The sequence below is a fragment of the Stegodyphus dumicola genome, chromosome 4 (genome assembly GCF_044657685.1).
Source record: "Stegodyphus dumicola isolate Sdum_Otavi_A_Nest chromosome 4, ASM4465768v1".
In the NCBI taxonomy this organism is placed as follows: Eukaryota; Metazoa; Arthropoda; class Arachnida; order Araneae; family Eresidae; genus Stegodyphus; species Stegodyphus dumicola.
The window spans coordinates 74,389,984-74,415,660 of record NC_140771.1 but is presented as its reverse complement, the minus strand read 5'-3'; the positions used below and the strand labels follow the sequence as shown (position 1 = coordinate 74,415,660).

Sequence of the window (25,677 nt, the reverse complement as noted above, 5' to 3'; positions counted from 1 at the left end):
TTGTTAAGTGCTTAAATAGCCTCAATTCGCTTTGCTATATATGTGCCAGTTTTACCATTCCCAAACAAAGAACAAATATCGGTATATTTGTCAGGCAAGCTTGTTTTGCCTATTTTAAAGTGAAAATTCGAGATCAAGGTAAATCACGGGAACCGCACAAAAGTGTACAAACTGTGTGTCGAAAGTTTATGGATGTGAGTTCTAAATTTCCATTTGGTATTCCTATGATTTGGTGAAAACTCAAAGATCTATCAAGGAATTGTTACTTTTGTATAGTGAAAACGTCAGGATTCAACAAGAAAAAAAAATGTAAAATAGAGTTTTTAGTTTACTATCAGCTACACGCCTAGTGCTTCACTCAGTTAAACTCCCTGTGCTAGTTTTCAAAGAATCTCTCTTGGGAATCTATAGAAATATGATTCTGATGAATATTGAATTCACATCAACGAAGAAGATTTTGAAACTGAAGATGACCTATTTCATAATGGATTTGACCAGGATAAGTTGAATGATTTGGCACTAGATTTGGGACTGCCAGAAAAATTAGTTAGTATCAGGACTGCACGAGGAAAACTTGAGAAAGGAGCTAAGATATCCTACTTTCGATCAAGAGAAAGTGCGTTTCTGTAATACTTTCGAAGTGATCATGGATTTGCGTACTCCCTAACGTATATGGTTTAATGTAAGAGTTGGGAGTTTTAGCTTATAACGCAACTCAATGGCGATTGTTCCTCGATGACTCAAAGTGGAGCTTGAAGTGTGTCCTCCTTCAAATTAGAAATTTATGTGGTGCAGTTCTAATAGACCATTTGATTTGTTTGTGTGAAGAATATGAACACACACAGAGAGTCACTGATTTTTTAAAATATCACATGCAATATTGGATCATTTGCGTTGACCTTACAGTGGACTGTTTTTTCCTTGGTCAGCACCGCGGGCATTGTATCGCTATTTTTTGTATATGTGGGATAGCAGAGCTCATGAGAGAAGCACTGGGTGCAGCCGGATTGGCCGCCGAGATCAGACCTGAAACCTGTACTACAAATATTCTACATCAGCCGCTTGTCCACAGAAAGAAGGTTATATTTCCACCTCTGCATATAAACTGGGTATCGGGAAGCAATTTATTAAAGCTTTGCCAATTGATGGGGACTATTTCAAGTATGTCATTTCGGCCTTTTTGAGCCTGTCATTTGAAATGATAAAGGGCGGTGTGTTTGATGGTCAACATACGATTGCAGCTCTTTAAAGGTGACCATTTCATTGGCACAATGACAACACTTCGAAAGAATGCTTGACTGGTATTCAAAAACATTATCAAAGACTTTCTTTGAAATACAAATTCTGTGGAATTGCAGCGAAATTGTCCAGCAACTTTTGGGGAGCTTTAAAATGCTTTGTTGCAACATGAGCACAAATTGCATTTTTTACATAGCCATCTTGATAACTTCCCAAAAAATCTTAGTGCAGTCAGTGATGAGTAGGCCGAACGATTCTACCAAGATTTGAAGGTCATGGATCCGCGGTACTAAGGTAAATGGGATATATATATGATGGTTGACTATTGTTGGAGCATCAAGCGAGGATGTCCACAGATTAAAAGACTCCAGAAAAAGCCATAAGCAAAAATTTTACCTCAATATGTATGTTTACCATTTGGTAAAAAAATTTTGGTATTTACATGGACAAAATTTAACTTGCAATAGCTATATAGTATATTTGGTAAGCTTCCCTTTACTTTCCGTTATATGCATATTTTGTATGACCTTTGGGACAAAGGGAGGTGTATCAGTAGTTAAAAAGTTAAGGCGTTAAATACAAAAATTGAGGTTATTTTTGGATGCAGAAACTAAAAGTTAGTCAAAGCAAGTGACAGATCTAAGACAACGAAATTGCCAATCAAGGACCAAGGAAGGGTTCTATTACGGGGCTCTTAGGCCTTTATCCCAACATCGTCAAAGAATTATCTTTATCGCCAAAAAGAGGGTTCCGCAAAGAGGCAAATTTAGTGCCAAAATGTTAATTTAACAAAAAGAGTAACTACCTTCCACAGTGAAAAAAGGTAAAAACACTGAAGGACTTAATTTAGTAATTTTGGTGTCGAATAAGGGCCAGAATCAATTTGGAGGGGTTACATCATGAATTTTGAAAAGCATTTATGTTTCCTTGATGGTCATGTGGTGTTAACAACATGAGAGCGGAAACACTAGCGAAAAACTTCATGTCGCAAGTGCTTCGGATCTGGGGGAGGGGATAAGGGGGAACTCGTTAGGAGAGTTTGAATTAAAGAGACACGGCCAGCAATGCCTCTGAGGAGAAACTTTCAGAAATATAATAAGATTGCATTAACTTTAAGTGTTATGATAACTAATGAAAAAGCATTAAGTTCTCTTAAAGAGATTAAATTAAGTAATCCTTGCACTAGAACCCTTTTAAGAAGAGAACAAAGATGTGCTTAGAACCTGATAACAACCGCTTACGGTTGAAAGAGGTAAGATTGGCCGATTACGGGACAAAGAGAAAAGGACCCTGAGGGAAGCTGAAAGATCAGCGAATTCACTCAGGCGGGGGAAAGCGAACGAGTGTATTGACTTCGAGGCGCCTCGTCTGCATAGCAACGCCTCTTGGGAAAAGGAAGCGCATTATATGCGTTCTCTAGAATAGCTCTGGGTCTCTTTTGATGCAATTCCCGGATGATAAACAGGGAGGCTGTAGAGTACAGGGTTTCCGATCGAAGGAATCTTTTGGAAAAAGTTAGCCGAAAGTATAATATGTAATAATAATATAATATAAAGTATAATATAATAGTATAAAGCGATTTATGGGGAGAATTTTTGCTGCATTATGAATGTCCTCGTTCGTAACAAACCAAGGAGCTTTATAAATTTCCCGTAGCATAATGTTCTGAAAAATTTGGATATGTTTCCTGTTAGTAATTGCTGCACCCCAAACCGGGCTAGCATATGTCAGAATTGGCCTTATCATTGATTTATAGAGCAAAATCCTGTTTTTCGTGGACAGGTCGCTATTTCTAGCGAAAAAATGCAGTAATTGGGTTTTGACAACCTTTCCCATTGGAAATTGTTTTTTTTTTTGAATGTGAGATTGCCAAGTTAATTTTGAATCAAGTATCACTCCTAGATACTTATAGGTAGGAACCCAGGGAATTGGTTCTACGAAGAACTGCAAGTTAGGTAAATTTGGGAAAGTACTTCGGAGAAATAAAGTGGCAGCACATTTAGCGACATTAATTTTGATCTTCCACAGTCCGAGCCAGAGCTCTAGGCTTGAAAGATAATTCTGCAGTGCAGAAATTACCATGGAGGTGTTGGAATGTTGGTTCATGATGGCTGTGTCGTCCGCATATAAAGCTAGATTGACATTAGGTGACTTAGGTATGTCATTTATGTAGATGTTGAACATTTGAGGTCCGAGCAAACTTCATTGTGGGACCTCAGCACAGATCGGGCGGGGAGTTGAGTATTCATGGCGATCTCACACCTGAAAGGATCTACCCGTCAGGTACGACTTGATAGTTTTAATGAGTTGTGCCGAAAAACCAAGCCGCATGAACTTGTAAATAAGCCCGTCATGCCAAGTCCTGTCAAAGGCCTTGGCAATGTCAAGATAGACAATTCCAGTTTTTTCTCGTTTACGAAAGCCCTCGGGAATAAATTCCACTACACGGAGTAACTGGTGTACCGTGGAGTGTTCAGGCCGGAAGCCAGGCCAGGGGTGGTAGAAACGGGAAGGGAGTACGCTGCTCTTTCTTCGAGCCTAACAAAGACTCTTTGATAACTTCATACTTGTTTGTTTGTAAGGTTCACCTTTGACATTTTCTTGGTGACCATCGTAACCTCTGACCTTTCGTTCGAAATGTTGCTACTGCGCGCCATTTTGAATTTTGAAGCATTATCAGAATTATTTTCATTGCTAATTTCGTTTAATATTACATTTTCACTAGCATTTGCACTTGATTTACTACTCTTATTGACTTTAAAAATTAGAATTCACATTAGATTCAATACACACAATTTCAACATCAGAATAGTCACTTTCAGAATTTACGACGGGTTTACTTTGCTTACGAGAAGCGGGGGTAATGAAACCGTCCTCATCAATACTTTGCCCTTTACGCTTACGCGCTAATTTGGGCTACGCTAATAGCTTTATTTAATTTCTCCTTACGGAGAGCTTCTTTTTCTTTAGCTTCGTTAATTTTATATAGCTTCTTCTGCTCGATCATTTTCATAACGTCATCCCTGGTCGGGGAAAGGTGGAAAATTTGTACGTCAAGGCTATTAACAATTTCATTAATTTTGAAAAATAATGTTTTACCCGATTGGTCAAGTTGCTCGTATCCATTGGAGTCCAGCGGCGTTGAAGATCGCTTCATGAATCTCTTTTGCCGTTGAATTTCTTCATATTGCTATTTCAGCTCGTAAAAAGTCACAATCAGCTTTGCTTTATTATGCAGTTGCACAGGTGAAGTCTCCGCACAAGTATCCACACTGTTCACATTCACATCACTCTCAATATTCGATGTACCCGTGATATTATTCTCATTATTATCGCTAAAATCCCCAGAAATCGGCTGCGTTGGCGGGAGCTCGTCAGACGCACTTCCTACCTAGTGTAATACAAGTTGCTGTTCCAAGTTTTAAGCTATCGAAAGATGTAATTTTATGCGGAAATACCGCTAAACTACACAAACTACTATTACCAATTGATCAACGAATGCCTGGGCACCAGTTTCTTTGTTTTTCGATTTATGCGCAAATGCCACTGAACCTTCCATGTAGCCAGCTCGATCACCGAACTTAAACCTAATCAAACTACCAGTGTTCAGTGATTTTACCGCTACCGCTCGTCCATTCATGAACCCATTAGGGAAGAACAATATCATAGCAAGTTCCTTTTTCTTAAAATTCTGCATTATGAATTTGAACATCTAGTTTTAAAGATGCGATTAATATATGTTATGCATTTTAAATTTTTTGAGAGATTCTTTCTTTAAGACAGTGGCTTATCATAATTGTTTGGTTATCACCATGACAGCATGTGTAGGAACATACAATAATTTCTCATAAGCTGACTGTTTGATTTCCGGTTATGTTACATATGTACACAATATTTCGGTATTTCCTTGTATATATTCCCTATCTTTTTAGCACAAGATTCTGAATTTGTTTCCCATTGTCAATGTATTCAAGGAAAGACTTTCCTAAATTTCAAAACAGATTCGTCCACCTAGTGACTGTTTTCATCTTACTGACAAAAACAAGCCCTCGCAAACTACATGTGAATTTCACGCCGGACATTTCCTTTCTAAGTGTTGCACTTTATGTCAGCTTAATACAACAATCGAGCAATTACAGCGAAGTAAACACGAACTGATATTCAGTCTATGATTTCGCTGAGCCAGCTGCACATTTATCTTCACTACTTATTTATGGATCCCTAACATTATGGATCCTAACATTTATGGATCCTTAACCCAAATTTTAATTAGGATGGAGAATTAATGACTGGAAGAAGTCTCTTTTACAGTGTGTGTACCAAGAGTGCAGTGTACAGCAAATTTTCAGAACCAGGAGAAAAAAATAATCGTAGCTAAATAACAAAATTTGAGTTCAAAATTTTAAAATTCGTTGAAGTTACTTGTGTCAAACTTGCCAGTAGATAGTTTCGTGCTGAACCAAACAATAGAGAGTTTGGTGCTTTGATTCGATACTGGAGAAAACAAAAAGATGCAAAAGTCCTTCAGTTATCCGAAATCTAGCAGAAGATGTGAAAATTGCCTCATTTTTAAGCTGAATTAATTTTATAATTTCCTGAGCCTGGATTACGAAACAATAACAATCATTTTTATTTCTTTTTTTCATTTCTTATAGATGGTATAATCTTATAATTATTTATAATTTTATTAAATTTTTAACAAAAAATTAACTATTTAATTCTCATTTTTATCATAAATCAATTATTGAACTCTCATATTTATTACCACGATAATAATTGTTCCCTGTTCCACTATGTATCTATTCCGAATTTTGTTCTTATCCCATATGTTTGTTGCTGCAAATATTTTGCCATAGTTAACGCTATTCATGTAATTCTGTTATTAGTAAAGGTTATTCTAAAATAATATGTTATAAATTAAAACATTGTTTTCTCCAGCACGCAAGACTGCAAATTGGAAATTCTAAAGATATAGTGTTTTTAAATACTTTATCATTTTGCTATTCAACTCACTTATATGTGGCGTAAGTGCGAAGAACAAGACATAATAAATTTAAAACACAAAACAATGATAATAAAAAGTTTTGCTGGCCATTTTACTCAGAAAAATTTACATGTTTTTTAAATAGCCGGGCGCTTTTTTTAATAGCCAATATTCTTGCGCCACTACAAGGGCCGGAAGTGGTGGCCATTTTATTATGGAAACTATAGTTGCCTCCTATGAAGGCGCGGATAATTACAAACATGCCTTCTCCGGGATTCGAACACCGGCTCATCGTTACAGCAGTCAGCGTCATTAACCAGTACACTGGTTGGGCGACTGAAAACTGTACATTGATATAAAAAATTGTGAAAAGACTGAAAAAAAAAATAGGAAAAATGCTTGCTAACAACTAACACTTCATCTGGAATTCTAGCCACATGCTGCTTTTAAAATTTTTGTAATTTTGTTGTTGAAATGTATATGGCGTAAGTAAGGAAAAAATGTTGCTTAATAAAAGAGTTAAGACAAAAAGAAAAAGAAATGAGCAGGGGTGAGTGCAACAGGACACTGGTAGACAACAAGCTTAGCGAGAGCGTAGAAAAACCTTAACAAGTTCTTTTGCCAACCATTAAAATCTGATATTTCAGACTTTCTTTTTTATTCCTTTTTTTTTTAGATATAAAATTTAATTTTAACATACCTTTCACATTTATCTGCCAATAAAATCGAGTAGGTTCTGAGCATTCATTTACAACCAAATAATGTTTTCTACTGAACCTTTGGCTAATTTTATGAAAGCAAGAAAATTAATGAATTTTACTTATTACTTTCTTATTTACTTATTCTTATCTTTTGCCATTCCATAAGTTTAGAATTTAAATAAGTTTTCAGCTTTTGAGCAAAAAATCTGAGACTTGCGAACACAGAAATTCATGTTCGAGTTGAGTTGGTTTTTGTTTATGAGCTTAATTCTGTTTCCCAATGAAAATACTTTCACTTAAATTCACGGTTTAAATGGCCTGTCAAAATGGCGAGTGTACAGAGAGATCATTGGTGTTATGTAATTCTTCAATGTTTATTATTGAACTTATTATTATGCAGAAATGGTGCATTTGCTGAGAAAAACAAGTATTGTAAGTGATAAAATAAATACTTTAAAGTAGATTGAATTGTGTGGTCTGCCGTTGGATTTTGAATTTTTTAAAAAACATTTTTATAAATGTGTAAAGTTCACTCTATAATATTTGATGTCATTTCTTTTTTAATTTTATTTCCCTGTTAATTTTTAAAATTAATTTAAAAGTTATAACTGCTGCTTTTTATCTAAGTTAACACTTAAGTTGATATATAATAGTTTTTGTTTTATATTTAAAATTTTTATTGTGAATATTCATAAAACAAATTGGAAGAGAAATTTATACTTACCTATATTATTCTGTCAAACTAATGCAAGGGATGTATGCTATCACACAATTTACAGAAACTGAGTTTGATATAGCTGATTTTAATTTGTTAATTTTTATAAAAGTAATGCTAATTTTTGAGTGGTCCAGGTTGTGTATCATATTTGCCGAGTAACCATCGGAATGTTTTAACTTATTATTATCCCTTTCTTTAATTTATGTTACTGATATTCTTTTCTCTGCTTGCCCTTTTTATATCTATTGCAAAATTGGCTAAATTGATGAAAGTAATTAATACTTGCAAGTTTTTGTCCTAGGTCAAGGTAGGAAGATGATTTGATGCATAGCCGTTTTCCGGAACTGCATTTTTGTTACATTGAATGGATTATGCTAGTAATAATAATGATAATAAATCAGGCCCCGATTTAATTTATTTTAAAGTTCCCCCCCTTTTTTTATGTGTGTAAAGAAGGAACTTGTGATTATATTTTACTTACTGTGTTTCTGTTTCTATGCATACCTTTAATTCTTTTTTCGTGATGAAGTGCAATTATGTTTAGGTTTTTTTGGTTTTATTTGATTTTTCATATGATAAATATATAATTCCTTCATGTTAGTTTGGAATGCATTGCAGACTTCAGTGCATTTTGAATAATTCCATACAGCTGTCATCATTTTGCACCAGAGATAATTGAATGCTCTGCATCAACATTTTTTTAATATTTTAAATTCTTATATCATTTTTAAAATCATAAATTAAATTTCAAACAGAATTGGTCATTAATTTATAGTATTTTGGCACATTCATTTGAAATATAGAATTGTTAACATTATTTCGCTAAACAAACTCTTTTCCAAATGCAGACAGTAATTCTTGTCATGATTAAAAAAAGACAAGAAACTTCATCTTTTAAAACATCCTCAAGCTTCAAGTGTTCGAATTATTAGGCGAGTTACTGATTTGTACATGTATATTATACCTTCAACCTTGAAATTTGTCTACTATCGAATTACTAAAGTTGGCAGAGTTAATGCCAAAATTGTACCAGTTGATCCTGCATAATTCTGAAGGAATTGATTCCTCTTTATTTAATAAAGAATCAGTATTTGATCTACTTTGTAAAAATACTTTCGTTGGTTTCTACTATTTTATTAGGCCCTCTGATTTTACTGGAAGCTGTATTTAGAACATTACGAGTACAAACTTCCCACAGATATTTTTTCTAATCTGTTATTGTCTTGTTACCATATGTAGCTGATCATATTATGTTGATCAATGTATACTTTTTTTGATCGGATGTTATAATCCTGAAAATAAACATACTGTTTTGTAGAAGGCAGGTTACAATTTTTAGTCATTTTTTTCTAAATGAGAAACAGCAATAGATATTAGTTTATATCCTTTAATACAAACAAAACGTGGCTTATCAGGAATCAATTGGGGCTATATCAAAGGAAAGGGCAGATATTATGAGTGTGCTGTTACTTCATTCAATGTTCCACAATTGACACTAAATTGCACTGCTTGGTGATAATTTCATGGTCGATGGGATAATATGTAATTGCCAGATTATTTTATGGCAAATAATATATTTGGAAAAAATTTGGATTCTACATTTCAATAAGACGTATGCAGGTTTTGAAAATACAAGTGTGTCAAAACAACTGTGAGCCACTGTATAAAAACTACCAGACTTGATACCAAAATATTAAAAATTTGAAAATTACCAGTCTGTTTAAAAATGTCAAAAGAAAACCTTTGGCACATGTAATTTTCAAAAAGAGTATGGTTATTTTGGAGGTTTTGTGCAAGATTCTGCAGTTTCGTAAAGATTTCTAGAGGTGGGCTCTAAAACTTTGACTTCAGAATAGTAGCTTTTAATAAACCAGATGAAGAAGAGTCAGTTTGCTTGACTGAAAATTATTTTGCTTGGGGATTAAGAATTTTACTTTTACTCATTTTTAGGGCTTGGTATTCGTGCTATGTAAATGAATAATCGTATAAAAGTGTTTTATCAAAGATTATTAAGGAATCTTTTTATAAAAGTGTTTTATCAAAAATTTTTAAGGAATCATTTTATAAAAGTGTTTTTTTAACAAAGATTATCATTCATACTTTGAAACACCCAAAAAGAATGTGTTCTGGGATTGTCTTTGTATCCACTATACAGAGTTGCAAATCCAATAATAGGTGCTTTGTATTAAGTAGGTAAAAATTGTACTGACAAAAGTATGTCTCAGAACTGGTGAAACAATTGTAGCCACATTAGGTGGCAGAATATCAAATCAGCAGAGATTACACTAAGTGCCCCCCCCCCATATACTAAAAATTTGAGTGTTTTTGGGAAGCATCAAATTCTTCTTCTTTAATGATTTAGAAACTCATCCGACTTCAATCTAATTGAGAATCATTGGATCAACTTTGAATTAATCAATTCTGAAAGAAAGATTGAAGATGTTATGTTAAATAAATCTGCCTATTTCAAATATCATTGATGTGATTTTTTAATGATGGGGTAAAAACATGCATCAGGATCAACAATTATCTTACTCGTCATAGATTTTACTACTGATGTATGTGTTCATCCAATTTTTGATATCTGCAAAATTCTTTTCTAGTTTAAAGTTTTGACAAGAAGTTTAGATGAGTTACTTTTAAAAAGTGGGTAGAATATTATAGTTTTTTTTTTTTTTTTTTTTTTTTTTTTTTCCGTATAAAAAGATGAATAAATAGAATGGATGCAACAAATATGCAACTTTGATGCTGCTTTGCAGAATCTGAATGCTACAGATTTTGCAATTAATTTTATGGGCAAATTTTCTTAGTAGCCATTTTATAAAAAGTACTGATTAGTAAAAATTTATTTTACACTTATTTTCATAAATAGTTTCATTACAGTTCAGGCATGTTACAGTTACCTTCTTTTTTGCCTAAAAAGACAGATACCGTGATTCATTGAATAATACTGAGCCTGTTTTTTAAGAATGACAGTAAATAATTGTGGTACTTAGTATATTTTGCCATTGACCACTTTTAACAATGTTGACAAACAATGCAATTTATCTCAAATAATGGATAAACTTGATATCTTAACAAACTTATAAGAGCTTTACTTTGGTTTTATGCAATTCTGTATACAGGTTAAAAGTTAAGGCAGTAACCTTTAGTAAGGCAAGTTAGAAGTTTTGCAAGAAAATTGTGAGTTAACTGCTATTTATCTGTTTCTCACTAGTATTTTGATAAAAGGATTAAAATTTGGGACCAGTCTTTCACAAAACGCCAAACAGTGGTAAAAGCTTTTACAAAAGCAGTGTAAAATTGGGACTTGGGTTTTACAAAACAGCATGCAGAACAAAGTCCAAAATCTGGATGTCCAATATTTGAAATGATCCAAACCTTTGAACCACCAGCAATTTTTTTTAAAGATTCCCCCCCCTTTCCTGAAAATAAGGAATGGAGAATATCAGGTGCAGTAGAAAAGTAATCATAAAAGTGATTTTTTTATGGGTTGACTGAGATTCTTGTACGTTATTTTCAAATATCTGCTGTCTAGGGAACCATGACGTAGCCAATGACAATATATTGATTGACATTAGTAGCAATCACACATTCAGCCTTTGGAGGCAGGAAGGAGTAATATTTTTCTGTATGATCTAAAAATAGGTGAATCCCTAAGATATATTTATGTGGAATTTCTAAGACTGGTTTTCTTTTCGTGGCATAACAATGAGAAGTGAGAAAAAATTAGTTTTGGAAGAAATTTGGTTAACTAGCAAATTTCTTAACTGATATGATCTATATTATTATTTTTTGCAGGCATTTATTATTACAGCGATCTTATCAAAACTAAATTTTGAATTTGTAATGATGTTGAAAAAAACTTCATAATTCTTCCCAAAAGATCTGCAAAGCAAAAGCATATTTGCTGCTTGCCTTCTATAGCAGTTTTGGCATGAGAAAAAATGGAGTTGGTGCAGTTTGAGCTTAATAAAATGCAATTTCAAAAGTAGTTGAAACAGCACCTTTATTTTGCCATAGATTTTAAATGCTACAGAAGGCAAAATTTTCCAATTAAAGAATTTATGAAGAAATTATAGTAAATGATGATATACCAGAAGTTTTCCATTCCGATAAAAAGGTCCCAATCAGCAATAAACTAACAGACAGCAAACATTGTAGTAGATGTTAAATCTAAAAGCTGTCACTACCAAACTACCAATAATGATGACAGTGAAAAATAAGTTTTTGGGGAGAATGAAAAGATTTCAACTAACAGTTGAGTGGTAATTTTCAACACGGCAATTACACGGTTTGAACAATGGAGCTTTTTAACCAAACAAGAAATTATATCTACCTATAAAATTAAAGAGATGGTATTAACACAAAAAAGATGCAGCCTAAACAACTTACATTGAAATAGCTATTAATAAAACAAATAAATAAATACTGAGCTCTCTTTTTTTTTTTTTTGTAAATATTGATTTCATTAATGTCATAAATGCTTCAGTATTTTATAAATGACTCTTTCATATCTTAAATTTTGTAATTTATGCTTATTATTTTACTGTTTAAACTGACTGTATTTAATTCTGAAATTTCTAAAATCGGGAATTGCCAAAGATCCAAAGATTATAGATTTCGGACTTTGTGCTCTCTTTGTATTTTCAAAGATGTGGGACTGATACTAATGCATGTACTCAGAACATTGAAAAATGGGAGCTTTGTCAAAATGCTGCAATAAAAGTTATCTTAGAATGGCAGGACACCCTTTAAATTTTATTTAAATGAATTTGTATTGCATCAAGTTCATCTGCATAAACCATGCATTGCCATGTAAATGAAAGTTTTGCTGTTATATTTCATTGAGGGTTTTTGACTGTCAAAATAATTGCTGCTAGATTTAATGAATTTTTGTCAGATAATCTAAAAAATGAAGCTCATATTTATTTAAGTTTTTATATACCATATTTCTAACTTGTATCTGTTGATTATCTAATTGAATAAAGAGCAATCTATTCCCTTAATCTCCAACCGGAATCACTGCATAATTTTTGGCAAGATCTCTGCCAATTTTCACAGTTGACAGGAAGATACATAAGTACTATAACTTTTACCAGTTATTAATAATTAGTTTTATTTTAATGATTGTTAATTTCCTTTTGACAGGAAAAATATACTTTGCTGTTTGTTATAAATTTAAAAGATATAAGTATTGGAAAAGTTGAACCTATTGCTGTATTAAAACATCTAATAAAGTCTTTGTATGAATATAAAATACAGTTGATTGTATAAAAGTATGTTTGTATTCTTTCATACTACAGTCAAAAGTCGTTAATTCGGACACCCATAATCCGGACCTCAAAGCTACAAACTTTCTGCGCATGTGTCACGTTGATGCTTGCGCATAGGCATTTACGCATGCATGTAAGACCTTTACTGCTGCGAATATGCATGTGTGCATGCACATAATACGTTTACGCATGTGCGTTTAATGTATAACGGACGGTATAAGCTAAGCTAAAATTATCTAATTCAGTTAATGTTGCAGATTGCGTTGTTCCTTAATCTTTGAATTGGATCCGGTTTATTATTTTTTGTAGACTGTTAGAGCAATTTTATAAAAGTAAGCTTGAACTTTCGATTATGTCAAGTAGAATTTCCGATATATATTTACTAATATGTAAAGGATCTACAAAGCGAAAGTATGTTTCGAAGTCCATTAAACAAAAAGTGGAATCGCTGCAAAAAATGGATAAAGGCATATCCTTTGTTTCTCTAACCATTCCAAAATCTGTTTATCAATTTCATGCTGCTCTGCAGCAGTGTGTGTGTGTGGGTGGGTGGGGGGAACGCCGCGGCGCACAATGAATTGGAGTCAGCACTATCTTTATCTTCAGAACAGATGTTTTTATTTTATTTGACTTATTATCTCTTACTAAATGTAGTATTTCATCTCGATGTACTCTGTCTTTGATATGATTTAAATAAAATTCCTCGTCATTATAATTCGCTTCCGACAGTGAAGAAAGTGACACAGAGGTTATTGAAAACGAAAAAATTTCGATTGACAAATTAGTCGGTATTCTCAACAAAGCAATTATAGGACTTGAACAGCGGAACTTTGACACTGAACAAGAAATTATGTCTGTTTATAGAATTAAAGAGAAAGTATTATCACATAAAACGAAGCACCTTAAACAACTTACATTGAAAGAAATGTTTAATAAAGTAAACAAATAAATATTAAGCTTTTTTTTTGTAAATTTTGATACCCTTTAGATCATAATTGTTCTTTATTTCATAAATTACGGTTTCATATTTTTAATTTTATAATTTCTGCATGCCATCTTACCAGATTTAAACTGATGATCTATAATCTGGAAAAATCGAGAATCCGGAATCGCCAAAGTCGCGACGAGTCCGGATTAAAGACTTTTGACTGTATATATTTAATTGAGCTTATGATTTGTTTTTTCGGTACTCTCCTGTTATCGGGATTGGATTCAGATGTGTGTATGTGCATATATATTATGTATATACACACATAACATATGCACATGCGCACATAATGTATGCATGTATGTACTTACCTACATACATACATGAACACATACATCCATATACATGTGCATAGATACATGCACTTCTGAATCTTGTTCCGATACCAAAAGAGTACAGTTTTCTCAGATCATATATCTGCATTATATCAAATTTATCATATATTTGCATTACCTACAAAAGAATGTGATCTTAAAGTATATAAGAAAAATGGTATAAAATGCTTATTGTAAAACTTTCTTCTTTATACTATATATATATAAATAAAATCTTAAGAATAGCCAAGTAGTAGAAACTACACTCAAAAAATAAAGCCTAACCTGCGCTGAAGCTGCAAGTTAAAAATAATCAGTTTCAAGGTGAAATAGCAAAGTTGGAAAGAAAATGAATTTAATGCCAAAAATGAAGGTAAACCTAACATCCTTATATATTTATTGACTCGTAATTTGTTTTTCTAGATCATATATCTACATTATGCACAAAAGAACGCAACCTTCAAATGTATAAGAAAATAGATGGTACAGTTTTACGGTCAGACGGAGAAGATAATTTACAGTGCGTCCTTACATTTCAGACAGATACTATACTGCAACGGTTTATGCTCAGGTTTGAAAGGTTAGCTTTGGATTGCAACGATCATCTTTATATCTTTGATGGAGCACATGCATTTGGCAATTATAAGGTAAAGTGTTTTTTATTTTTTTTTTTAAGTTTTTCAAAATATTTGTTTTAAAACAAAGTATTTTAAAATTATTTGACTCTTCAAATTCCAGATACATTAAAATGAAATTTATATTTTTACATGATGTTTTTGAGATAAGTAAATCATGAAAGTTAGTGTGTAGAATATTGTTAAATTCATTTATAAGAAAGTGGCTATACTTGGACTAAATCCAGCACTTTAGGTGTCAGCACAGTTGGTGTCCCATATATACTAAACATAATTATGCAAAGCAAAATATGTCTTTATTAAGTTTATGAAAACAGCTGGTCTCCTCTGACAATCAGCTTCCTTACCAGTTGCATATGTTTGGAGTTGATTCAGGTTATAATGAATTTATGGCTTAAACTAGCAAATCTAATTTCCATTTTTACCATAAACAAGCCATTATTTTCCACGATAAGCTATTTTCTTGACTGATGTAATAATTTTATCTCATTTCATTGGCAAAAATTATATCTTTGTCAAACACAGTGTTTTTTTTTTTTTTTTTTCCTTACCCTATGATCATGATCTTTTATAAAAGAACCTGTACCTCATTTTATGCAAAAGAAAAGATTGCTTTACCTTATACTTCCATGTATAAGGCGAGAATTTTTATAACTTTTCCTAAACTCAAATTATGGGAGCCGGCTTATATACAGATCTGCTGAAATTGCAGGTAATTTAGGCATTTTTCTGTTAGCTGAGTGCACGCGATAAATCACTAAATGTCACACTTTTATTTCCTTAGTGTATATTTCTTAAGGCTACAAAAAAATTTATTTTGAATAAAACGAGTTATTCATTTTATTAAGATTTGTTTTATTTTCAACATTGTTTATATTGCTAATTTTTGCATTATCAGCAAAACGAAAGATCTGTTGCTAAAATTTGCACTCAGTTTTCTCTGAAACTAAACTTTCTTTGAACTCTCGAACTTGTTTTTCATTTATGAAGAAATGCCAAGCACAGCGAATGTGATCAACTGTAGTTTAAAATTTGTTGTATAAGAATTTTTCTTCCTGCTCAGCTTTGGGACAAAATATGAAATGGCACAGAAAATTAACTGATACCACAGATTATGTACAAGACAAGACAACAAAAGAATGGAATAAATGTGTAAGCCTTAGATAGGGTTAGCAGACTTGAAGCTAATCATTGTTGGCATCTCACTTCTTACTTTACAGTGATTTGATTGGAAAAAATTCCACTTGTTTTATTTGCTTGCAACAGTTTCATCCTCATGATGACATGTTTGAGCGTTACAAGAATATTTTCATTTCAGCTTATATACAGGTTTTGTATTTTGAGTACATTTTTAAAAAAGAAACCTACTCTTGGCATATACACAGATCAGCTTATATTCAGAAATATAATGATAATTGACTGTCTTCATATAAAAGCAAATTTGTACATTGTCCTAAAAAATTTTGATTCTTCCCTATAGCATCAGATGGGTACTAGAGTTGGCATGTAGGGATTTATATTTATTTTAAATAACCATTTTATTTAATTTGTTATTCTTTTCTATAAGCCTTCATTCCTCTAATTATCAATGCCAGAATATTTAAATTTGGAAGCACGCATGAAGGAATGCAGATTCTACCTTGAAGAAAGAGGTTAAAAAGTGAGGTTCAGTAAGAAAGAGAGTTAGGCTATTGCCATCACCTCTATTGCTTAAGTGTTCCTCTGTTCCAGAGTTATTGCTGGTTTTGCATGGCTTAATTGCATTTGCTTGTTACCACTACTTTTCGACAGGGTTTAAGAAACAGGAATTATTCTGAGCCCTGTAGTTTAGTTTGACGACTTGTACATGTCTTCAAATCTTTACTTAGTTTTTTTTTTTTTTTTTTTTTAAATTTCAGTTACCACTTAAGCATAGTTTGTTAGCATCGAGTTGCCACATTGTAAATTTTAAAGAGTTAATAAATTGTACTTTTAACCCTTCTTCTGTGCAGTTACTGTTACAGTTTTCACACAGGAGTGAACCAAGTGGACGCTATAGGCTATTTTCCCTAAGTGAGCTCAATCTTTGCAGAAAAATTTAAAATGTTTGCTTTTTCATTGGTGCCAACTTATTTATGTTTTAAAAATCATTCCTTTGAAGTTTCGTTCATATTGCAATTTTTCTGGATCATCTGATCATTCAGTATCGTATGACCTTTGGCATATAGAAGCAGAACTAGATTTGAAGGCAGAAATCTAACAGTGTTTAACTTTTGTTCTAAAAGTGAAGTCAGGGACAAAATGTACAATATTTATAGAAGAGCAGAGAACTCTTCAAAGTTTACTGTTGGCAGTTTTAAAAAATAAAGATCAAGAAACTTAAGGAGCTTTTAAAATCGAAATGTGTTAATTCAAGAAAGAGGAATTATTCAGCTTTATGCACAAATATTAAAAAAATGTATTGTATGATTGATTTTTAGAAAACATTGCTTAGAATTTCCTTATTAACAACTGAAAATCCAAGTCTGCGATATTAGTGGAAGATAATTATAAGGATTTAAGATTTATCATGAAGAATTTGTAAAATTTAGATGGAAAGTTGTTGCTTTTTGGGTCCATGGTATCTCCCAACTCTGGATACCCCAGAAATACTCAGTTTTATAATTTTATATAACATTCTGATCAACATGTCTATTGTGTTTTCCCCCCTATTATCAACTACATGCTTACCAAAGAGGCTTCCATTTCTGCAACCTGTTGTATATGTTTAATGGAAACCAGTGATGCATATGAATGCATAAAGTGTCTTGACACTGGGAATTAAATTCAGAAAAAAAAAAAAAAAAAACCCATAGGCTTCACAACAACATATATTTTCAATATTGTCCCCCCCTCCAACATGCTGTACTAAGGTAAGTGAAATGTATGATTTAGTATCATGATGAGTAATGTTCTATATTTAGATGAAAACTCTTTCAACATTCTGTTAGGAAACGTTCTGTGTGCTAATGGCCAATTGAACTTCATGAAGTTTATAAAATATCTCAGAGGCTGTAATATAGAATTAAATAGCACTAAAGCCTTTCTTAAAAGGATAATTCACTTTTATTTTTATTTTCCACTAATGCTAAATTTACGTGGTGGATTTTCAATCATAAGAGATTTAAACTAAGCTTTTTGCTAACCAATCAGACCTTGCTCTGTCAAGAAAACTGGTTTAAGTATTTTGCCTGAAAATTCTAACTTTCATTTTTGTGCTAGCTTTTCATAAGAATCAATCAATCGCAGTGAAGCCAACACAAACTGACATTTAATCAATGGTTTTATTGGATCAACAATATATTTATGCATGCATAACTTTTCCTTACCTGATTGGCTATGGCTTAATGTCTTTTTAAATTTAAGTAAGTAGTTTTGGTAAGGAAATGTTGTGTTTTACAGCTTTGATATGAACTTTAGACTGTTCTTCGTAGAATTACAACTACAAGTCATTTTGCCATTTGCACATCCTTTTCTGCTGTTCCCTTTTTCATAAAGCACAGTATGAGCTAGAGCAGGGATTCTAAATGGAAGGAATTAGTAGCTTCAGGGGAGGATAGTGAAGGCATTTTATTAAGCTGTTAAGTATTTAGCTTTAGTTTATGAATATAAGAAACTACTGTTGAAGTTTTGATATTAATCAATGTTTTATGCACTTTTTGTTTTTAATTTATAAAACACAGTAAAAAATAATGTAAATAAATATAATGTGTATTTTTCAAGTTCTGGAAAAAAGAAGGGAGGATGATTTTCTGTGAATGGTGAAAGTGGTGCATGGGGCAAAATAGGTTGAGAATCATTGGGCTAGAGTTTTTGCCGAACAAATTCAGAATAGTGTTATTGTAAAATGGGAATGGTCCATCTGAGGCAAGCATCAAATGTTGTGTGTTGCCATGTGACATTAGAAACATTGTTTGTGGGACTGTTTTATTAATTACACATTTGTCTTTTAATATTGCATAGAATACATAGGAAGTATGTGAAATATTAATCATTTCATGCTTTGACCTCTGATTTTCAGCATTCTACATATGTATTCATTGCGTAGAATGCCTAGGCATTCTATGCAATGTCTTAATTTTTATTATATTGCCAGTAACATGTATATCAACTTAAATTTAACTTATGGCTTCTCCTCTAAGAATAGTACTTGGCTATGGAAAGATTGCTTCTTCTAACTAGTGATCACATAAGTATTCACTCAAAACCAGGTTCACCCAAGCTGAGCTTCCTGGCCTTAAGACTTCAATATCGCAATACCTATTTTTTGTTTTTGATTTGTCAAAACTTTTTATGCTTTCTGTAAAAGGCATTAAATGAATTTTAAATTTATAGTTGAAGGAGTTGCATATAAAAAAAGGTTTAGAAAACAAACATTTTCCTTTTTAATATCTTAAAATGTATAATCTTCAAAAGGAAAAGTGCTAGAGCTCTAAAAAGGGGATCGGAAAGCTGAAATATTTTAAATGTATGATCAGAATTATAATATAAATTGGATGAAAATTGTTTTATATAAATCAAAGCTTAATGATATTAAAAAAAAAGAAAATAAATGAAAGTTAATAACTCTTGAACAAAAGTCTGTATAAAATAATAATTTCAAGTTAATGATAAATATAGGTGCTGACAGGGATAAGTAGACATTGTATATGGAGAAGGACGTGTGTAATGGAACAGTACTTAATCAGCTCTTGGTGTTGCAAAAGATATCAAGTGCAGAAAAAGACTGGTTTCTTAATATACGAAATAGAAGAGCCAATAAATTTTATTTAATGATATTCTCTTAATATTTGCTAAGCAAAATTCGAGGCCACATATTAAATTTCTTGGGGGATGAACATATGTGAAGGTTAATAAGTGATTATTAATTTATGAAAGTGAAGTAGAATAGGTATCACTATGAGTTTCAGAGATAGTTTATCTCTTTAGCAAAATTGACTGTCACATTTTGTACAATTGTGATAGTTGGGTACTAAGCTATTAAAGTCTGATATTACAACAGTTGCAATGTTCAGACTATGATGCAAAATGAGGAATGAAATTTTACTCTTAATAAATATTTTCTATACTTTATTAAAAAATAAGGATGGTAATTTCATGTTTATATATATAGTGCAAATTTCATGTTTATATATATAGTACAAATATTCTTCAAGAATGTATCCTTCTTCTTTAAAAAATTACCGTATATGGTAGAAAATGTTTTTTTACAATAAAATAATAAAAATAGAAAAATAAAAAAAAACTGTTCTCTCTCCTTTCCTATGCAGTCTGAAAGATGTGCATTAAATTAATTAATTATAAAAAGGGCACATTTGTACTTGTTATCTGGAACAGAAGAATGCATCGTATGTTAAACAAAATCTTTCAAAATATTAATATGCATCTAAGCAAGACTGAGTCTCTTTATTTATTTATTTATTTATGCTTTGTAATAAACTGCTTATGTTTTTTATCGTCAATCTTTGTATATTCTCTTATGTATTGCTACTATTTGCCTAACATATTTCTTTTTACTTCTGGTTACTTTTTATATATTATGATATGTTGGTATTTTGTTTATTGTTTTGTAAATAAATGTTTTCTTTTATATGAAATTTTTCTTATTTTAATTAATGCATCATTATGCCACATTGTTTTTCAAAGAAATTTTTTCATGCATGTAATATTTTACTATTTTCTGCTGCTTTCATTTTATTTCCTCATTTTTTCGAAGTTAAAATGTTTTAATTTTTTTATAAAGTTTATTTTTTTGTTTTAGTTTTGAGTTATGCTTGCTTCTGGCTGTTATTTTTCAAGGTAACATTTTATATGCTTTTTGCATTGCACTGTTTTATTATTTTACTACTATTATTTCAGTTTTGCTTTCTGCAGTATATTGTACTTAAACTGAATTATGGATTTATGGTCATACATTTATTTGCTGTAAGCTGTTAAGTTTTATTTAATGCTGGTAAAATTATTTTTCAATGCATTTATGCATATTAAAAATTTTTTGTAATCTGTGTTAGAGAAATTATTTAAATATTAGTTTAATTATTATATCACTGGATGGTTATTAATTATATTTATAGAGCAATTAGATATGTATCATGGAGCAAGTAACATGAAAAAGCAGCAATCCTTTCACCAGGATTCAAACTCCAGACATCTCAATTGCTAGCTGGATATTTTTCCAATTCCACTTTGAAGACACACTGTTAAAGAGGGAGGAAATAACCTTCATATTGAGAATAATTATTAATTAGAATCAAATTACTGTTTGAAATGGCATACAATATAATTAATAGAAGAGTAAAAATAAATGCTCAGTAATGTTTTAGTAAAAATTAACTATTTTATCTAACTTCATCCAAGGAACTAAAGACACAATCAGCAAAATTAAAGTTGCAGAAATTATCATTTAATAGCCTAAATGTTTATTTGCATTATATATGTTTAGCGCTAATTTTGCTTCTCAATGTACAGAGTTAGTTAAAAATTTGTAGATATTTCGTGTGTAACTGCTTGTGCAGTATTCCAGATGTTCCTCAAGAACAGGATTGACATTTGAAATGGTTAATGGCCTGTGTTCTAATGAATTTATTGCTGATGCTGCCCAGATGGTATAGTGGGTAATTACGCTGACTGCTGTACAGAAGTGTCCGGGTTCGGATCCCGGAGAAGACATAGGTATTTATTAACGTATACTGTTTGTATGGCAAGGGAGGCATTCAAAATATAAGGTGAACGAAAATTTTCTCAAGAGGTTGTTGTAGGGAAAGAGAGTTAGAAGATCCCCGTATCCTCTCTTAAAGTGTTCTCTCTCAGATTCCAAATTGGGGGGGGGGAAGCTTGTCAGTTTATCAATAGATACAGCTATACCTCAAATCTTTTATGATACTACAAAGATGATGATCAAGCTTCTACATATACCTGCCTACTTATATGCAAAATTTCAAATTAGTACATTAAACCTCTGAGCGGTGCAGATTTTTGGATCTGTCATGAAGATCTGTATTTAAACAGCCTTTATTAGCTAAATTTGTATATTTACTTATTTTAATCTGTATTTTCATAAACTTTCATTCATTACGATGACATTTTTATTATTAAAGAAAGTAAGAAAGCAAAATATCTTAAATTATAAGTTACAAAAAATTTCCTGATTGGATAAAGCCCGTCGTGGCGCTCAGAGGGTTAATTGGCATCTTCTTGATTGGATAACACTCAGACAAATTTCCATTTTTAATAATTAGGATATAAATTTAGCATTATATAAATGTTATAGCAAAAAGCAAATGCAGAATGATTTTTTGTTTGCATCATTCATTTTCATTTCAAATGAACACTGAATTTTTTTGTAGTGTATTTGGGAAGGGCACATTTCATACCTGTAACTGTGGTAAAATTGGCCTTAATCATCGAAGCATGGTGGTAATGTTCATCAGCTCATGAGGAAATCTTGGATCCATTGCCAGTCTAAGTTATCTTTGACTAAGAATAGAACCCTTCCATCCACTTTGTGTTTTGACTAGTTTAATTCAGTTTAGAAGCATGGAACAATGTATACGATAGATAACATTTGAAGTATAATTGGAAATGATTATCTTAATGATTAAGTAAAAAATTTTGGACCCACTTTTTTAGTACACTGTTTGTGCTTCCAAAGAGGGTTCTGAGTTTAGTAATACAACGTGATAGTGTGATGTCCCATGGAGGTCAATTATAGTCTGTACAAATTTTAAGTATTAATCCTTATTTCAAAACTGCATTTTATGCAGTAGTATAAACTAGGAAAATATTTTTAAAAAGTTAGTTCTAAACTGAACAGCAAGAAAAATTTAATGTGATATAAGAAAAACTGAATTTTCATAAACAGAAAATGTCTCTTAACGTTTACTTTGCATTTAAGTAATCTGAAATATGCATTTGTATATTGAATAGCATTGAAACTATAGATTCACAAGTATTTATAATTTAAAAATTTTTCAGTTATATACATATTAGAATTACCAAGTAAAAAATATTTGATAAATTAAAAGAAAATTTGATGAACATAATTTTGATGAACTTTTATTTAATCAAATTTTAGATTGCTTATGCTTCATGCTTATTAATGTGATTATTTATGCTTCTCCAAGCAGACTTATTAAGATTATTTTTGCTGCGGTAGGCAGTCTTCATATTAATAAGATTATTTATGCTGCTGTAGGCAGACTTATCATGCCGCAGTACAAGAGCTGATATTGGGACCATCTATACTCAGAGCAACTTTGTAACTCTTAAGTATGTGACGGATAAATGGACCCAGGACGGAAATGGTTTTACATTAGTTATTACGACTTTTAAGGATTCACGTGAGTGTATGATTTTTACTCTTAATTAAAAAAATATTGATTTTTTTTTCTGTGACATTTTTCTGAATTACAATTTATTTTCATAGACTACTTTTGCTAGCTTATTTAGTAAACATCATTAATTTTCGATTTCTAGTTTGCTCTTTTTTTTTTTTGGTAATAAGAAATATTAATTTGTGTATGCACATCATACTTAAATTTAAGATGGTTATAATATGACTTTTCTTGTAGATTACGGTGCATTTGTTGGCAGTTATTATTAGATGTGTAGGATACTAGTTATTATCACACAAGTTGACAGCATTTCTTGTTTTGACAACATGCAGCTTTTTCCATGTAGTTAAAACAACACCTGCTGTAGATATTAAAAAGAATCACGTAGGTAATTATTTGATGAACTGGAATTGGAGCAATAAATTTTATGGTGCAGTTTTATTTCTAGTTATGTTAGTGATAAAACTGATAACTATGTTCAGAGTAGGCACAGGAAATTCATATCTCATGCATGAAACATACAATATTTGAATTTGGTTGTAAGATGGCAATAGTCTCCATACAGCAAGATGGCATTACTATACATAAAAGAAATGTATAAAGTTGTATTGCCCAGAGTAGTGTAGTTCAAATGAAGTGAAACATCTTTTGACTAAAAGATGTCCCAAAATTAACGCAAGATTTGAATTTGGTGGCATTTTTGCATTAAGATTTTGGCAACCCTGAAAGAAGAGAAGTTTGAAAGCTGAGAGTTTAGGATTAATGTGGATTAGTTTGTGAAAATGGAGCGTTATATGATACAACAGCATGTCTTCATTATTGAACAATATTTTTAAAATAATGAAAGTTTGTCGGCTGCAGTCTGAAAATTTTATACAAAATATGGTAAAAGTAGTGTTTTAAGGCCTCATTCAATTGAAACAGCGATGATCGCTCAAACAGCGATCGTTGTATCCAGCATTAGCGATCACTTTTGAAAACGAGTGATTTTTCGTATTTATTTGAAACACTTCCCTACCAGTCGAACTCGTAGGGGTTGCCAGAGGTTACTTGATGCGCGATGCAGTTTGTCACGTGGTCGGAAGTTGCGTTTGTTTCGAAATAACCAATGAAAGAGCTACCAGATGTGCAGGTTGACTCCTCGTAACCATTCTTTAGGGTTGCAGTTCACGTTTGGTGTGCCATCTTTGGCTTTTCAGCGCTATTGTTTCAAAGTTTTATCTATGGAAATTCTTCAAAGGTATTATTTTATTTTAATTTCTTTATGAAAACAGCTAACCTGAAAGACACATTCCATTCACATATGCAGCGTATTCGGAAACTAAGTACCGTTTCATTCTAGCGCCGTTGCAGCGCTGTGGTAGGCATCCCACGCATGCGCACTAGTCTTTCTTGTTCACCGACTTTCAATTGTCGCCATTTTGGTTGCTCTATGTTGTGTTTTCAGTTTGCTGTGCACACTCAAAATGTTTAAGACAATTAGTTCTCCCGCTGACTCTGAGATTCGTGCCGTGATTAAATTTTTGAACGCAAGGAATGTTAAACCAGCCGAAATTTATCGTCAAGTGATAGAAGTTTACGGTGAATATGTGATAAGTGATGGAATGGTGAGAAAGTGGGTAAGAATGTTTAATGCAGGTTGAACAAATGTCCACGCCGAGGCTCGAAGTGGTCGGCCTTCTGTTGTAACCGATGATTTAGTAAGGAAAGTTGATGAAGCAATTCATGATAACAGACGCTTCACAATGACAACTCTTTCAGAGGCATTTCCACAAATTTCATGTACTGTTTTGTTCGAAATTGTGTCTGATCACTTGAATTATCGCAAACTGTGTTCCCGATGGGTTCCAAAAATGCTCACTGATGTTCACAAAACAAAGCGACTTGGTAGTGCCCTGACATTTCTCACGTGGTACAGTGATGAGGGAGAAAACTTTTTAAACCAAATTGTGACAGGTGATGAAACTTGGGTGTGTCATTTCACACCAGAATCGAAACAACAATCGATGGAGTGGAGACACACTCATTCTCTGAAAAAACAAAAGCTCAAAGTGACAATGTCGCTCACAAAAAATCATGTGCACTGTCTTCTGGGATAGGAAAGGCGTTTTGCTTACTGAATTTCTTCCCAGAGGTGAAACCATTTATGCGGCACGATATTGTGAGACTAACAAAACTAAGGCGTGACATTCAAAACAAACGAAGAGGAATGCTCAATAAAGGAATTGTGTTGCTCCATGACAATGCTCGGCCCCATACTGCTGGTGTCACTCAATCGTTAATTCGACAGTTTCATTGGGAGCAGTTCGATCACCCACCGTACAGCCCGGACTTGGCGCTGTCCAACTATCACTTGTTCCTGCACATGAAGCGCGAGCTTGGTGGCAAGCACTTTGGATCTGACGATGACACGAAAAATGCTGTGGAGTCGTGGTTATCGAAGCTGGTGGGAAGTTTCTTTGACGATGGTA

The 25,677-nt window shown here is 32.3% G+C and overlaps 1 protein-coding gene across 2 annotated transcripts in view; it reads left to right on the top strand.

Moving 5' to 3' along the window:
* Nucleotides 1–7,225: 7,225 nt before the first annotated feature.
* The window catches only part of LOC118203760 (uncharacterized), a 39,649-nt gene continuing 21,197 nt past the window's right edge, over nucleotides 7,226–25,677 (top strand). For both annotated transcript variants that reach the window (XM_035376049.2, XM_035376048.2), the window contains exons 1-3: nucleotides 7,226–7,356; nucleotides 14,644–14,867; nucleotides 23,068–23,212. In XM_035376049.2, coding sequence (XP_035231940.1) covers nucleotides 7,251–7,356; nucleotides 14,644–14,867; nucleotides 23,068–23,212 — 475 coding nt within the window. In that variant the 5' untranslated portion in view covers nucleotides 7,226–7,250. The remainder of the gene's footprint in view (nucleotides 7,357–14,643; nucleotides 14,868–23,067; nucleotides 23,213–25,677) is intronic.